At 36.6% G+C, this 17,240-nt stretch overlaps 1 protein-coding gene across 6 annotated transcripts in view; it reads left to right on the top strand.

Annotated features, from left to right (window-relative positions):
• Positions 1-17,240, top strand: part of RABGAP1L (RAB GTPase activating protein 1 like) — a 753,664-nt gene that overhangs the window by 75,553 nt on the left and 660,871 nt on the right. For 5 of the 6 annotated variants that reach the window (XM_053909255.1, XM_053909254.1, XM_053909257.1 and 2 more), the window contains 3 exons: positions 2,055-2,229; positions 9,967-10,124; positions 12,716-12,826. In XM_053909255.1, coding sequence (XP_053765230.1) covers positions 2,055-2,229; positions 9,967-10,124; positions 12,716-12,826 — 444 coding nt within the window. Of the gene's footprint in view, positions 1-2,054; positions 2,230-9,966; positions 10,125-12,715; positions 12,827-17,240 lie in introns of those variants that run through there. The other variant, XM_053909258.1, reaches the window with a different exon arrangement.

Genomic DNA, 17,240 nt, shown 5'->3' with positions numbered 1-17,240 from the left:
CGGCTCAGGTCATGATCTCACGGTCCGTGAGTTCGAGCCCCACGTCGGGCTCTGTGCTGTCAGTTCAGAGCCTGGAGCTTGCTTCGGATTCTGTGTCTCCCTCTCTCCCCCTCCCCCACTCACACTCTGTCAATCTCTGCCTGTCAAAAATGAATAAATGTTAAAAAATAAAAATAAAAAAAAAAGAAATATGCAAATGGTTGCAATTAACAACAAAAACAAATTTTTAGAAGTCAGTATTATAATTTGGACATTAGCTTTAAGACATACACTATGCAGAACTAACAGAAAATTGAGTCATTAAGGAAATGAAAAGGAAAAGAGGGGCACCTGGGGGCTCAGTTGATCAAGCATCCAACTCTTGGTTTCAGCTCAGGTCAGGATCGCGCGGGTTCGTGAGTTTGAGTCCTGCACTGGGCTCTGCACTGACAGTGCAGAGCCTGCTTGGGATTCTCTCCCTCTCTCTCTGCCGCTCCCCCACTCATGCTCTGTCTCTCTCTATCCAAAAATGAATAAACGTTAAACAAAAAAAATTAAATGCACAGGGGCACTTGTACCCCAATGTTTATAGCAGCACTCTCAACAATAGCCAAATTATGGAAAGAGCCTAAATGTCCATCAACTGACGAATGGATAAAGAAATTGTGGTTTATATACACAATGGAATACTATGTAGCAATGAGAAAGAATGAAATGTGGCCTTTTGTAGCAACGTGGATGGAACTGGAGAATGTTATGCTAAGTGAAATAAGTCATACAGAGAAAGACAGATACCGTATGTTTTCACTCTTATGTGGATCCTGAGAAACTTAACAGAAGACCATGGGGGAGGGGAAGGAAAAAAAAAAAGGGAGAGAGCCAAACCATAACAGACTCTTAAAAACAGAATAAACTGAGGGTTGATGGGGGTGGAAGGGAGCAGGGGGGAGGGGTGATGGGCATTGAGGAGGGCACCTGTTGGGATGAGCACTGGGTGTTGTATGGAAACCAGTTTGACAGTAAATTTCATATTTAAATAAATAAATAAATAAATAAATAAAAGAAAAAAATAAATAAAAAATAAAAATTATTTCTTTAATTTCTGTTGTTTTAAATGATCCCTTTAAACTGGGACATGTTCACAGAAGAAAACAGATCAAAGAGAAATAAAATTCAGGTAGAACAAAAAAAATTAAAATAATAAAAAAAGAATGAAAAAGTGTTAGCTTAGTTCTAAGTACTAAAATAATAGCAATATAAATTTATAATGTTTGGTAAAAATGCTTTGAATTTTTCAGGAAAGGGTTTTGTAGATATATTATTTGTATGATATATCTTAGAAAATGGCAGACTGCCTTTTAAAGTTATATTTTTATTTTTCAAAGTGCCAAACACACCTTGACAAAAGACTTAGTGTTTTGACTTGCCTCTCTCTTCCTATTGGGTACCCCTTGGTTTCACAATTGGGGAGATTTTGATGTGGTCTTGAGATTTTAGATCAATCTAGGGCTAAGGGTTTATATAGGGAAAGTCAGAGAATTACTTTCTTCTAAATCCCACAAACTGCTTTTACTTTCTTAAATTCTTTTATTAAGTTCAACTTTGTAACCACTCTGCCCTTTTATGCTTTGGGGTAAGAGGGGTGTTGGCCTAGCAATGACGTAGGTGTTGGATAAACTTACTGTTGTAAATAGAAACTTTGTAGGTCTGGTCTGTGCTATTGTGTAGTAGCATTCTTTTTGACATAGAAACCATTTGGGGATGGCTAGAAAAGGCTAGCATTTGGGGATGAGTGACGGATTTGATCAGGCAGTATATATTGGCTTTGGGAGTAAATGAGTTGGATCACAGAAAATATAGAAATGAGGTAATTGTCAAAAGAAGGTGAGGAATTTGTGTATGTGCGTGTATATACATAGATACATATAGCAAAATATGGTATTTGTATTATAACCAGGTTATTTTTATGATTTTAAGATGATTATGTTTATGTTATTAGTATAGTAAAACTGCTTGCCTTTGCTTTGTTCTTTGCTAGTTAATATGTTATCTTATTTTTCGTCACTGTTCTGTAGAATTATAGACCAATCCAGCAATGTGGAGATAGCTTCTTTTCCAATCTACAAGGTGTTATTCTGTGCACGTGGACATGATGGGACAACAGAGAGCAATTGTGTTGCATTTACAGAGAGTTCCCATGGTTCAGAAGAATTTCAGATACATGTTTTCTCCTGTGAAATTAAAGAGGCAGTAAGTATAATATATTGTAGCAATTTGCTATCAAGATGAATTAGGGTAATATTTTTGAACCCTACTCTCACTGTCCTATAAGTTAGTATGTATCACCATATACTCTATTGTGTAAATTTGGAGTAGATTTCTAAAGAGAACATTAGTATTTGTAATGGCATAGGGGTGCCTGGGTGGCTCTGTTGGTTGAGCGTCTGACTCTTGATTTGGGCTCAGGTCATGATCTCATGGTTCATCAGTTCGAGCCCCACATCAGGCTCCACGCTGACAGTGTGGAGCCTGCTTGGGACTCTCTCTCTCAACCCCTCTCTGCTCCTCCCCTGCTCTCTCTCTATCTTAAAATAAGTAAACATTAAAAAAAAAATTGTAATGGCTGAGAACTCAATACGGAAAGCTTAACCTCATAACTGTGTATTAAAGTGGTGTATGTGGGACACACTCAGTTTAACAGATGTAACAGAAAAATCCTGCTTGGTGAGCTCTCCTCCTACCCTACTATGGTACTAATTGCTCAGACCTAGAAGGGCCTCTTTTATTATTTTTCCCAAGTCGATTGGTCCATGTGACTTTCTAAACATGTTTCCTCTGCCGGGACTGATAGTTGTATATTGCTTTCACTTAGATAATTGGATTAAGGTTGTTTCGTAGATCTGTGTGGTTTTCACTGGTGATTATTTGTTATGTTCATTTACTCAGAGGATGGCTTTTGCTCTCTGGAACTGGCCTAATTAAAAATACAAATCTCGCATACAGCAGGAATATCAACCTGTAGTTCTTTGAAGATACTAGTTAACTTTCCTTTAGTAATTATTAACTGGTGGTTTATTCTGAGACTGGAGAAGTACTTCAGAATCAAATGGTTGTCAAATACATGGAGAAATTGCCTTCTTTTCTGTATTTGTTGGATTCTCCCCAAATTAAAAATAGGTTGCACTTAAAAAAATTCCAGTATAGTTAACATACAGTGTTATATAAGTTTCAGGTGTAATTAGGTTGTACTTTTAGAACTTTACTGCTTACAGCCATTTTAAAGGCATTGATAAATGGGTTTGGATGGGCAAATCTCAGCTGTGTTTGTTTTTGGAAATAAAAATTGTCAGCAGGAAATGCTAAAAGCAGCTACTCTATTTTCTGTTTGCCATGAAACATAAATAAACCATTGTATTAATGGGACTTCTGAGAGTTTATTTCTGACCACAACATGGCAGAGGTGTATTTCTGCGTGTTTGACACTAATCATGAGGAATATCTCAGTTCTCTTTTTAAATACATTTTATTTACACTAAAATGAACATGCATAGACACACATAATTTAGATTGTAGCCATACAAGTTCTGTGCCAGAACCCATGGCCTGTATAAGAAATTCCAAGTTTGTTTTTTAAAAAGTATTTCTGAATCTGTTTCATGCCCACATTTCTGTATTTATGTGTATACTGACTGCTTGGTCAAAGGTGTGATGGAGTGAGTGAGTACAGGTGTGCCTGGCACTTAGGAGGCAGGGAACATAAATATGTTGATGGAATATGAATGTGTTTGTGAAGGAAGGGGCCTATTTCTAACCTTACAACTCCACTAGAGGAGTGGTGGGGAAGCAGTGGGCAGAGTCCTGGCATTTCATCCTGGTGGCATTTAACACATCTGTGTGATTTCTGGGTGATTGGCACTCAACAGCGAGGAAATGAACTTGGAAGACTTGGAGAACCTGTTGCTTGGAGAGGTGGAAACACTGCTGCAGAAGGGAATTGAAAGGGACCTGGCTTGCAAGCATTTTTCATAATTGTGACGGTATGAAACTCTCTTTTTGGATTGTGGCATCTTGTTTATGGGTGGGGGAACAGTGTGTCATTTTTGAGAGCTTTAACAGTGGATAAGCAGCAGACAAAGCTGTGGGGAATTCTCAACCCGACCATTTTGGATATGGTATTAAATAGTATGAATTGAGAGGGTATTTGGTACATTGCAGGTTGTGGGAAAGTGATGTCCACGTATTATTTAATTTTTTTGCAAGTGTTCCATTATGAGACATTGGTGGTAAAATTCATTCTTTGAAGGAGAAATACATGACAGTTGTCATTAAACTTTATTATGAGAACTATTGCTAAATGAAAACTAACCCAGAATAAATGTGGAGGTTATGCAAGGAACTGTGCTAATAAGCCTTTTCTTGATACTCTAAAGTCTCCATGATATAGATAGTATTTATTTTGACTAGTGGTCTTGTGCTCCTCTTTGCCTGGAACAGTTCTAGTTTATGTCTGTTGTCCAGGTATGTTATTAATAGCACTCCATCTTATTCTCAGAAGACTTCTGGTTTGATTAATGAATTGTAGGGTTACCGCTTATTTATCCCAAGGCTAAGAGAACAGACAACAGAGCTGGGTTTTAAATGGAAGTCTCTGACCCTGAAACACCCATATTATTTTCAGTGACAACTTTCCTGTTGCTTAAATATTGTAAAAAGCAAGTGTGGATTTTTCTTTTCCTTATGCTTTATAAAGGTATCTGTTGCTCATATAGCTCACGTTCCAGCCACCTTTGAGTTTTACCCATGCCTTTTACAGAAGATGTCCAACATCTTCCTCTTTCCCTTCAAAAATAATTACCTATTTTAATGAATCTCAGGTCTTTAGTTGCATTTACTCATCTGGTTGTCTGGTTCCCAGGTTTCATGTTCTGTGGTGAAGGCACAACTTCAGCCCTTACTTTTTGGGACCTTGTTAATGGGCACAAACAGTTGGCAAAGACAGTTCAGGAACAAGTGACAGATATTCTTATTGGCTAAATATGTGCCGTGCAGCAGTGTCACTAACTTGCTTGTTTTCCGTGGTTTGCAGAATCCTGGATGAGATCTGAAGTGGTTTGTCAGTTAAAGGCAAGAAGACGACATCTTCTCAAGCAGGAGTAGTGACATGGCTGCCACTACCAACTGTCCCTGTGATGCTCTTATTTCGCTGTAAAATCCCATAAGCAGCAGGCACCAATAGTGTTAGGGGGAATCCAGTGAAGGTCACAGCTCTGTTGGACCTGTGACATAAGGATTAGGTGTTCCCACAGGAGGGGTAGGTTACATTTGACTCGATGACCCTGGATATTGGTCTGTACCACTCTGCTGGAGTGCATCTTGATAACCTGTGGCAAAAGAGTTGGGGAATCTGACCAGAGATATATTGATGCCACTGATTTTGTGTAGGGAAAATGATGTGCTATGTTTCTGCTTAAGAATTACAGACAAAACAAAATATCTGAAAACATAGTGGAAAAAAGCCAGGGAGGCACATATCCTTGTTGCATCTTTATGGATACATTGTATAAAACTTTTAAAATATATTTTTAAAAGGCTTAGTTGACTCTCTTTAAGAATTTATTATGTCATTCTCACAATTTTTCTCAAAGCAGATTTGATGTTTGTATGTTTTAAAATGCTTAACACTAACTATTACTAGCAATTCTCAGTGTTACATTTTAGAAGCATGGTTATTATCTGGCATTAAAGGCATTTAGAGGTATTTCATGGTAAATGCGAAGGGTATGATTGGGAAAATCTTCATTCTTTTTTTTTTTTCCTAAGCTTTCTCAGGATTTTATTTTTTTAATTTTATTTTTAAAAGTTTATTTTTGAGTGGGGGAGGGTCACAGAGAGAGGGGAGAGAGAGAATCACAAGCAGGCTCCTAACTGCTAGCACAGAGCCTGATGTGGGGCTGGAACTCACAAAACTGTGAGACCATGACCTGAGCTGAAACCACCAGTTGGATGCTCAACCAGCTGAGCCACCCAGACACCCCAGGATCTTCATTCATAATGCATTTAAAAAAAATATTTGCTTATTTAAGTAATCTCTACACCCAGTGTGGGGCTTGAACTCATGACCCCGAGACCAAGAGTTGCATGCTCTCCTGACTGAGCCAGCCAGGTGCCCCTGCACTGTTTTTTGTTGTTGGGGGTGGGGGTGGGGGCGTGGTTGCTCAAATGCCACTCTATTAAGGAAACCTTATTCCATGTGTGGGAAATTATTTCTAAACATGTATTTATTGAGATGGCATTTTAGCAAAATGCCTTAATTTGGAAATTAATCCTGAAATTGTTACTAGTGTTTTCCATTAATAAATTTCTATACTTTTTTAAAAGTTTCTTGTTTGATATGCTTCTTATTTTAGCTCCTTTCAGTGAGTAATATATTTGAATAATTTCTTTTTAAAAATTTAACACATTTCTTTCAGGGTGTCTTATAGAATGATTTTTCTTACATCTATTTCTTGGGTGAACATTTTCTTAACATATGGTATTTTTAACAGAGTCCGCTCTCTTTCCCCAATGTTAATGAAAAGGCTTTATCTTGGAAAAAGTGGCTGTGTCATTTAAGTAAATACCTTTTTGTTTAATAGCAATTTTTTTGGAGTATTCACATGTAATACATATTTGAGAATTTGGAAAATACTGAAATAAAGAAGAAAATAGAAGTTACTCAAAATTCCACCAGAGTTAAGATTTTGCTGTATCTCCTTTCCACATCCACATGTGCTCTCCTCCCACTTCTTCATAATCAGCAACCACAGCAGACCCTTTTGTGTTTAATTAGTACTTTCTATGGGTATAGCCTTCTGGGAAAAAATTATACTGTATTATTTGTCAATAAGCCTTTGCCTCCTGCAAAGAATACACATATTCTAGATTATTTGTGTGTATGTTAAATAGTGTGACATGTATAGAAATGTTTGCCATGGTGTATGTTTTTAGTATTGTTATTTTGTTTATTTTTGAGAGAGAGCATGAGCAAGGGAGGGGCAGAGAGAGAGAGGGAGACACAGAATCTGAAGCAGGCTGACAGCTCAGAGCCTGACATGGGGCTCGAACCCACAAACTATTAGATCATTACCTGAACCGAAGTTGGATGCTTAACCAACTGAGCCACCCAAGTGCCCCTTTAATATTCTTTTCATGATGTTATTGGTTACTCAATTTGTCTCAATAACTGTAGATCTTGATAACCATTGTTCCTGCAGATACTGTACCTCACCAGTCCTTGGATCACCATTCCAGCTTATTCACAGACTCTAGAATTCACAAATGATTTTAACCTTGTTGTTGGAAGTAGCAACTTGTAAGACACGGACAAGATGTAATGTGGTTTGATTGCTGTCAGTGTACTGCTATGTCCTTCTCCAAAAAGAGAAAAGTGTAGTCTTATTTTTTCCTCCCATAATTCTCTACTACGTTGGCTCAGTCCCATATATTTAATAACCTTTTTTTTAAGTTTATTTATTTATTTTGAGAGAGAGAGAGAGAGAGAGAGAGAGAGAGAGAGAGAGAGAGAGAGAATCCCAAGCAGGCTCTGCAATATCAGTGTGGAGCTTGATGCGGGGTTCAGACTCATGAACCATGAGATCATGACCTGAGCAGAGATCAAGAGTCAGATGCTTAACTGACTGAACCACCCAGGCACCTCTTAATAACCTTTTTAAAGAGAAATTCCTGAACCTTGCCATCTACTTGAGAATTTGCCAAGTTTCCTTGACATTTTTGGTGCGGCCAAAGATTAAGACATGAACTAGAAGAAGATATGAGAGAGGAGAAAAAAGAATAAATATGGTTGGGATTTGACTCAACTGGTGTATCAATAATTATCTATAGGCATTCCCCTATATTTACATATAATGCTTTCTTAAAAATGTGCTGAAGTTGAATGTGTAAAAAGTAAACAATAGACTTCACGTTTTATTTGAGGTTAGGATGTGGGGAGTACTCAACTAAAAGTAGTTTAAAGTTTCTGTTTACAGTTTGCCTTGAGACATATTCTTCAGTGACTTATTTCTAAGGGTGTTGTTTGATTCTGTTTTCTTCTTTAACACTTAAGTTATTGAGCTAAATCAAGTAAGTATCCACTTGAGGCTAAATATTTCTGCTTTTGGCTTACCTAATGATTCTCACCCACCCTAAGCACATTCAACTTACACGTGCTGGACTGTAAGCACCATGTTCACTGCCGTATTCTCCAGCACCTAGAATAATATAAAGTCTACAGAGGGCACCCCCAAAATATTTATTGAACGAATGTGTGAATTCATCATCTTAATTGTATAAAATTTGAGGCCTACAGTTCTTATTTATATCAGTCCTTTGTTTTGTTGTTTTTACTCATTTACGTAAAATTATAATGGGATAACATATTAAGATATTTAAATATTTTTGTTAAGTACTGTGGTACAAACGTGATACTACTGCTGGATGTGAACTTTAAAAGTGTGGAAGTCAGTTAATTTAAGAAACTTAATTTGGCAATGGAAAGGCAGTTTAGGATGTAATTATTGGTTCATAGGTCTAAGTGTGGCAGTTGGAAGTTTGAGAACCACTTATTTTTGAGTGTGATAGACTATGAGAAAAGGTAGAATACATGGATACAACAAAAATAGAAAAATGAAGAAAGACCCCATACTTCTAAGAAATGCTATTGGTGGAAGTGCTCTCATTTCAAGCAAATAACAAAATATTAAGAGTTTTAAGCTAACACAATTCAGTGAATAATTTGAATTCCCTTTATCTAAAGGGAAGGATTTGTTCATGTTTGGAGAAGTCTCTTGTATCTCTCAGTGTGAGGTTATGACCTTTGTTAAACTCTTCTTCATCGTGGTTTCATTGTTCAACCTCTGGTGGCCTGAGAGATTTGGAAGTTCTTTTGTGCTTCAAGTTTACAATTTTGAGATGGTGTGATGCTACTTTTCGAACCAAGGAAGAGAATAGCTTCTGAAAGTGTGGGATTTAGAGGACTGCTCCACTTTAGGGAAAGAGTATAAGCCATTGACATATATTTTTTATAGTATTCACCAGGGTGGCTTAATGCTAATAAAAGAAATCATTTCAACTGGGAATCCTGCAATGCAATTATAACACAGCATCACTGTGATAACACTCGAAACTCTCTTAATCATGTTACCATGTTTGCTTATTGCTAAAACCAGTATTTATTTCATTTTTAAATTTTTTTTTTTAATGTTTATTTTTGAGAGAGAGGGCAGGAGTGGGGGAAGGAGCAGAGAGAGAATGAGACACAGAATCTGAAGCAGACCAGGCTCTGAGCTGTCAGCCCAGAGCCCGATGCAGAGCTCAAACTCATGAACCATGAGATCATGACCTGAGTCAAAGTTGGACGTTTAACTGACTGAGCCACCCAGGAACGCCAGTATTTACTTCATTTTGTGCTTCAGTGTCTAACCCACTGAAGCCAAGGGAAGTGAGAAGAGAAATTGCACTTAGAGAACTTAGACTAAAACCTTGTTTGTGTGTGTTAATTGGGAATATTTAGATGCCAGCACCATTCTTAGGATTACCTTAGGATTCATTTGTTGCAATATAGTATATTTTGAGGCCTAGAAACATCTATAAATAAATAGAGCTCCTTTTGTGAACTACAGTTAATTAAACATCTTTATTACCAGGTTTAAATGCTAAAGTTGAAGAAACAAACTATATTTGTAAATTAAATGTTATATATTACGTATAATATATAAACACATAAATACAAGCTTATATAAATATAAGCAAACTATATAAAATGTTTTGTATTATATATAATACATATAAACATATTTGCATATATGTGTATATATATGTATGCTTAGACTATATCTGCTAAAGTAAATTGTGACCATGGAAAGGAATAGATTCAAAAATTAGGAGAGAGGGGTATCAAAATGCAGTTAAAGCTTTTGCCTAATGGTATCTCCATTTTTATTCTTTTAGGTAAGCAGAATTTTATATAGTTTCTGTACAGCATTCAAACGTTCTTCCAGACAAGTGTCTGATGTTAAAGACTCAGTTATTCCTACCCCTGACAGTGACGTGTTTACCTTCAGTGTCTCCTTGGAGGTAAAAGAAGATGATGGAAAAGGAAACTTTAGGTGAGGTTATTTGGGAAGAATAAAAGTTGGTATTGTGCCTGAAATATAGTATTGGCTAACATAAAGCTTCCAGAGGCTATACAATGTTGGTATAAAGCTTTAAAATGATAAAAAAAAAAAATATTTGGCAGGTGAATGAATGTTTCATTATTCTCATGCTTTCAGATACTTTATGTAAAATATTTTCTCCATATTTGTGAATAATGATATTATAGAAAATTGTAGTAAAATAATAAAAAGAATAAAAAGCTATACTTTTGTCAACCACAATCACTTTTAATACTTGATTTATTCCCTTTGTTTATTTCTAAGGGGTATTTTTATACAGTTGTATATACACAGGTTTTTTTTCTTTTAACTTTATTATGTAAGAATTTTTCCATTAAAATGTTCTTAATTAAGATCATTTTTAATAGTACCAATAATATATTGGGTGGTTTGATCATCATTTAACCATTTTCTTCTATTGTATATTTAGAATGTTTTTCTCCTGTTCACAAATAGACAGGTGATAGGATATAGTTATGCTCTTTAACAGCCACTTATGTGCCTTTAATTCTTTAAAAAAAAATTTTTTTTAACATTTATTTATTTTTGAGACAGAGAGAGACAGAGCATGAACAGGGGAGGGGCAGAGAGAGAGGGAGACACAGAATCTGAAACAGGCTCCAGGCTTTGAGCTGTCAGCACAGAGCCCGACGCGGGGCTTGAACTCACGGACCATGAGATCATGACCTGAGCTGAAGTCGGACGCTTGACCGACCAAGCCACCCAGGCGCCCCTATGTGCCTTTAATTCTAATAAGAATTGTTAGGTAGAGTTTTTTGTCTTTTTTTTTTTTTATAGATATAGAAATTGAGTCTTAGATAAATTGCTCAAGGTATTTTTTCTTTTCAGATAAGATTATGTTTCTATATCTGTCTCCCCCCCCCCCCCGCCGTGTGTGTGTGTGTGTGTGTGTGTGTGTGTGTGTGTGTGTGTGTGTATTTAAATTCAAGTTAGTTAACATACATTGTAGTATTGGTTTCAGGAGTAGAATTCAGTGATTCATCTCTTACATACAACACCCAGTGCTCATCCCAACAAGTGCCCTCCTTAATGCCAATCACCCATTTAGCCCATCCCCCCCCCAGCAACCCTCAGTTTGTTCTCTATAGTTAGAGAGTCTCTTTTGGTTTGTCTCTGTTTTTATCTTATTTTTCCTTCCCATCACCCATCTAGCCCATCCCTCACCCAACTCCCTCCATCAACCCTCAGTCTGTTCTCTATCCTTAAGGCTATTATAGTTTGCTTCCCTCTCTCTCTTTTTGCCCTTCCCATATGTTCATCTGTTTTGTTTCTTAAATTCCACATATGAGTGAAATCGTGATATTTAAGATAATCTATATTTTAGACACTTAGATTGTCTTAATGAATTAATTCTTAAGATAGTCTGGTATAGATGCTGGAGAGGATGTGGAGAAATGGGAGCCCTCTTGCACTGTCGGTGGGAATGCACATTGGTGCAGCCACTCTGGAAAACCGTGTGGAGGTTCCTCAAAAAATTAAAAATAGAACTACCCTACGACCTAGCAGTGGTACTGCTAGGAGTTTACCCAAGGGATACAGGAGTGCTGATGCATAGGGGCACATGTTTATAGCAGCACTTTGAACAATAGCCAAATTATGGGAAGAGCCTAAATGTCCATCAACTGACGAATGGATAAAGAAGATGTGGTTTATATATACAATGGAATACTACTTGTCAATGAGAAAGAATGGAATCTGGCCATTTGCAGCAACGTGGATGGAACTGGAGGGTATTATGCTAAGTGAAATAAGTTAGGCAGAGAAAGACAGACATCATATGTTTTCACTCATATGTGGATCCTGAGAAACTTAACAGAAGACCATGGGGGAGGAGAAGGGGAAAAAAAGAAAGTTATAGAGAGGGAGGGAGGCAAACCATAAGAGACTCTTAAATACTGAGAACAAATTGAGGGTTGGTGGGGGGTGGGGGAGAGGGGAAAGTGGGTGATGGGCATTGAGGAGGGCACCTGTTGGGATGAGCACTAGGTATTGTATGGAAACTAATATATCTATATCTATCTATCTGTGTGTATATATATGTATATATATATATATATATATATATATATATATATATATATATATAGAATAGTCAGTATGGCTGAAGGTAGAATTTAAGTTGCTCCTGATCCATAACTCTTTTTCCATCTCTTATTTATATTTACTTGAGTTTGTATGTTACAGTTATCAAATTATAGATGTTTTAAAGTAAGCTCTTCTCACTTTGTTTTGCCTTGGGTTTCAGTGTGTTAAGGCTCTTACAACCACACAACCAGCTAAACCAGAATAGTGAGTCTTAAAAAATAATTAAATAAGCTATATTCCTAAATTTGTTAAATTTAGAAACTAAAGTTGAAATGATGTCATTTAAAGAATCTTGGATTTTAACCTTTGGTAGTTAGCTACTCAGGCAAGATGAGTTTAGCACACCTTAAGAATAAGGGTGCTGGAATTCTAAACTTGCAGTAGATTATTTTATTGTGGTGTTGTACTGATACTTCTGTTCTTTTTGCATATTTCAGTCCTGTGCCTAAGGATAGAGAGAAATTTTATTTCAAGTTAAAACAAGGAATAGAGAAGAAGGTGGTAATTACAGTGCAGCAACTTTCTAACAAAGAATTAGCTATTGAAAGGTAAGCAGCTTGCTCCTAAATGCTACCAAAAACTTGTATTGACATTGCTGTTGTGTTTCAAGAGACATACTGTTGAATCTCTCAGCTTTATTACTTGCTGTGTCTTTTCACCATTCTTCAGTTTCTCCGTGTAAAAATGAGAATGAGAGTCATAATGCTTTACCCACTTCAATAAGTTAAATGTAACTGGTTTATTGAAAGTCTCAGTTGATGGGAGTGCCTGGGTGGCTCAGCTGGTTAAGCTTCTGACTTTGGCTCAGGTTATGATCTCATGGTTTATGGATTTGAGCCCTGCATCGGGCTCTCTGCTGTCAGCTGAGAGCCTGCTTCAGATCCTCTGTCTCCCTCTCTCTCTGCTCTTTCCCCTTTCTCATTCTCTCTCTCTCAAAATAAATAAACATTTAAAAGATGGTTAAAATGGTAAATTAAAAAAAAAATCGCAGTTGATGGGGGAAATAAACATGATCCCCCCTCCCCCCACCCCGTGCCAGTAATAACTACTTCAGCTCTGTTTGGTCATACCCCTTTTTCCTGCTGTCCCTTATTTACATGTAGGACAAATACCTTAAATTCTCAATCATGTCTGATAATTAAAAAGTACATTTAGTTACTGGACTTTCAGGGGCTTAAGAAAAATAGATACATATCTTTTAAATATATAAGTATACACACAGACACACATATATACACACACAAATGTGTGTGTGTGCATTTACATGTCTTATGTATATATTTGAACATGTAAAAACAAAAAATCTTGTAGGACAAAAGGTCCTATAAACAAAGAATAACAAATGATAGTTGTAGAAAAAGTATTTGTACTGTAGATGACAGATGAAGGCTAATGTCTATAATATACATAAATTTCTTAACAATTTGTAAAAAAAAACAAAGAGCAAGAATGAACAAATCACAGGAAAGCTATTCACATGGCTAACAAACATATGTATGTAAAGATGTCCCAATTCACAAATAGAGAGGGAAATGTAATTAAGGTAGCAGTAAGATACCACATTGGCAAAAAGAACACGTCAGGCTGGTGGGAATATGGGGGAAGGGGTAAAGTGTGTATATATCCCCTTTTTGAGAAACAACCTGGCAACATCTATAAAAGTAAACAAAACAAAACCCAAATCTATACTTGCATGCATCAGTCTCCATTCTAGGGAATCTATTCCATTAAAAATAAAAGTACCACTGTCGAAGGACATATTTCTGAGGGTATTTATTACAGCCCTCTTTATGGTGATAAAAAGCCAGAAACAAAAATAAGTGCCTATTCACTTGGTTTCTAGAAGTGGGAGCAATTGGTGACAGTCATAAGAGAAAGAAAAGCCTCTTCATCAAGATTGCTGTAGACTCTGACTCCTCCCTCCCCATGTGTAGACTAGGATGAAGGCGGGAGCCAGTTGAGGTGCTGGCTGATGGGATCATGGTCACCGCTGTCTCTCTCAAGTGTGGGAGAAGGTGTCTGGCCCCCAATTATCTGCAGCTTTCTTTAGAATGTCAGGAATTTAGCTGTGCTTTGTTCCCATCCTTGGGTTTAACTGCTGGTATCCAGATAACAGGAAAAGTTCTGCTGTATAATTCTCTCTTATAGTTGTCATCTTTTTTCCTTTCTTAGTGATAATAAAAAAATAATTGTGAGTCATAAAAGTTCATGAAACATAGCTAAAGATTAAAGGTATTATTGACTTTGAATATTTTAGTCCTAAAACAATGATGATGAGAATGTGTTGTTGTTAACAGTAGCTCTAGCAATGTTTGAATCTTTTTATTTGCAAGTATGCAATTTCAAACTTATAGAAGAGTAAAAAAAAATGGTACAGAGAACATCTGTGTACTCTGCTTAGAATCATCTCTTGGTAACATTTTACCCCATTTGCTGTGCACCCACTTTCTCAATCTCTCAATCTCTCTCCTCTCTGTCTCTCAATCTTTCCCTCCCTCCCTCCCTACCTACAGACAGACCCACGTTATTGTTTTTCTGAACAATTTTATTCCTATATAATTCCTTAGGAAATGAGTATTTCCTAAAAATAAGGATACGGATATCTATTATATAAGCACATTATTTGTAGCAACTTCTATAAATTTAGCATTCCTACAATACTTTTTTAAATTTAGCATTCATACAATACTTATTTATATATTTTAGAGAGGGGGGAGGGGGAGGGAGAGAACACAAGTAGGGGAGGGCCAGACAGAGAGGGAGAGCGAGAAATCCAGAGCAGGCTCCACACTGACAGCGTGGAGCCCTATGTGGGGCTTGAACTCACTGTGAAATCATGACCCGAGCTGAAACCGAGAGTCAGATGCTTAACTGACTGAGCCATCCAGGTGCCCCATATACAGTGCTTTGTCTTTAACCTACCATTTGTCTCCAGTTTTGTCACTTATCTCAGCATCCTTTTTTCCTCCAGCTCAGGATTTACACTAGGGTCAGATATTGCATTTAGTTGCCATATGTCTTTGGCTTTCATTAATGTGGTAATATTTCCACAGCCTTTCTGTGTTGCTTATGACATGGAATTTTTGAAGAATACATCCATTTTCCCACTTTTTAATGTAACATTACTAATTTGGGGTTTATCTAATATTACCTTGTGATTAGATCCAGATTACTTCTTGCTCCATAGGTGATATTGTCTCCTTCATAGTGGATTGCATTTGGAGGTGCCTGATAACTCTCTGTCCCTCCCTGGTGATGTTAATTTTGGTTGCGAAAATGTGATTGTGAAAATATCTGATTTCTCCACTGTAATTCCCCTTTTTCTCCCCCCTTGCAACAAATAAGCAGTCTGTAGGGAGATGAATGAAAATATCCTGCTTCTCATAAACATTTTCTTAAGTTAACATTCATTCAAATTCTTGTCTGATCTTATCTTTACTGTGAGGAATGCAAAATTAGAACTTTCAATCTCCTGCACCTTCTTGGTAGTTTAGCAGTCAGCCCTAGGCATTCTAATGTAAGCCAAAGATCTCCCTTCTCTTCCACTTATTTATCTGTTTATTTTTGGTATAGACTCTTGAATTTCTCTCCTCCCCCCCTGCAGTGCTTTATAATTCACTACAGAACTTAATTATCTTGGTGATCATTGTCCAGAATTTGCCACTGGGAGTCCCTTCACACCCTATGTCTTTACCTTTCCGGCGTAACAAAAGGCAGCTTTCCATTTAATAAGTTTGTACTAACACAGGCAAAGAAGTATTAGGTGTTGAGTAATTTAACCCTTAATAATCATTATTAAAAATCTTGGAGTTTTATGGTGAAATGGTATGTTCTGTCTCTGCTATAGAGGCCTGTGCCCTGCTGTGTGTTAGGCAGTCCTTCCTTTTCCCAATGAGAAACTCTCAAGTTTGGTCAACTTGAGTATAGAAACATTGATGATTATAGGTAAAATAGCTGAATGCCTGCTTATAATGTTTTCTTCATTAACTTAATTAAACATTTACACATGCTTTCTAAATATATTATGCAAAATAATAACTTAGAAATGGGGCACTTTGCCCACTCTCTTATTCGTAAGACAATTTCATTTAGACTGAATAATCTTCAACATCGATTTCTTCATCATCATGCTTTCTGAGTAATTTTAAGGGATTTTTACAGAGCACATTATCTCAACTTCTGCTTAAGTTGTTTGAGATAAGCCCTTTTTTTGATCAGTATATATTGCTCTTATTAGATATTTGGGGTGCTTGGGTGCATCAGTCGGTTAAGCATCTGACTCTTGATTTCAGCTCAGGTCATGGTCTCACAGTTTGTGGGATCAAGCCCTGTGTCAAGCTCCATTCTGGCAGTGTGGAACCTGTTTGCGATTCTTTCTCCCTCTTTCTGTGTTCCTCCCCCACTTGAGCTCTCTCTCAAAATGAATAAACATTAAAAAAAAAAAAAAAAAAAAAAAAAAGAAATTTTACCTAAGCCACAAGTGCCCGTTTGTATAGAATTAGGAATTAAAAACAAAATGAAAGAACTCATTCCATATATAACCACTTACTATATTGGTTTTATTTTAATATAGTTAATCTTGATGGTATTATCTAACAACTCTGGGTTCATATATCTGGCATTAATTACTAAACCCATGTTAAGTTTCTTTACTTCTTTCTTTCTTTTCTTTCTTTCTTTCTTTTCTTTCTTTCTTTTTTTTTTTTTTACCACGTTTTGTCAGATGACCTCTATAAATACCCAAACTAAAATTGACTGAGATTGCTTTAGGCTAATGGTTCTCCAAACAATACTTTGTTCAGCATAACACACAGAATTTCCTGTGATATTGGAAATTTTGTTAGTACTTGGATTTGTATTTTTTGGAAAAAGAAACTTGCCTTTTATTAGATTATATGTAGCATTTAATGTGTTTAAATTATAAAATGTAAATGGTGGAATTTAAGGTAATCCACCAGGTGG

Source organism: Panthera pardus, unplaced genomic scaffold (genome assembly GCF_024362965.1).
Source record: "Panthera pardus isolate Hobbes unplaced genomic scaffold, ASM2436296v1 HiC_scaffold_21, whole genome shotgun sequence".
Lineage (NCBI taxonomy): Eukaryota > Metazoa > Chordata > Mammalia > Carnivora > Felidae > Panthera > Panthera pardus.
The sequence above is the reverse complement of the archived record's forward strand: the minus strand, read 5'-3'. Positions and strand labels throughout refer to the sequence as shown.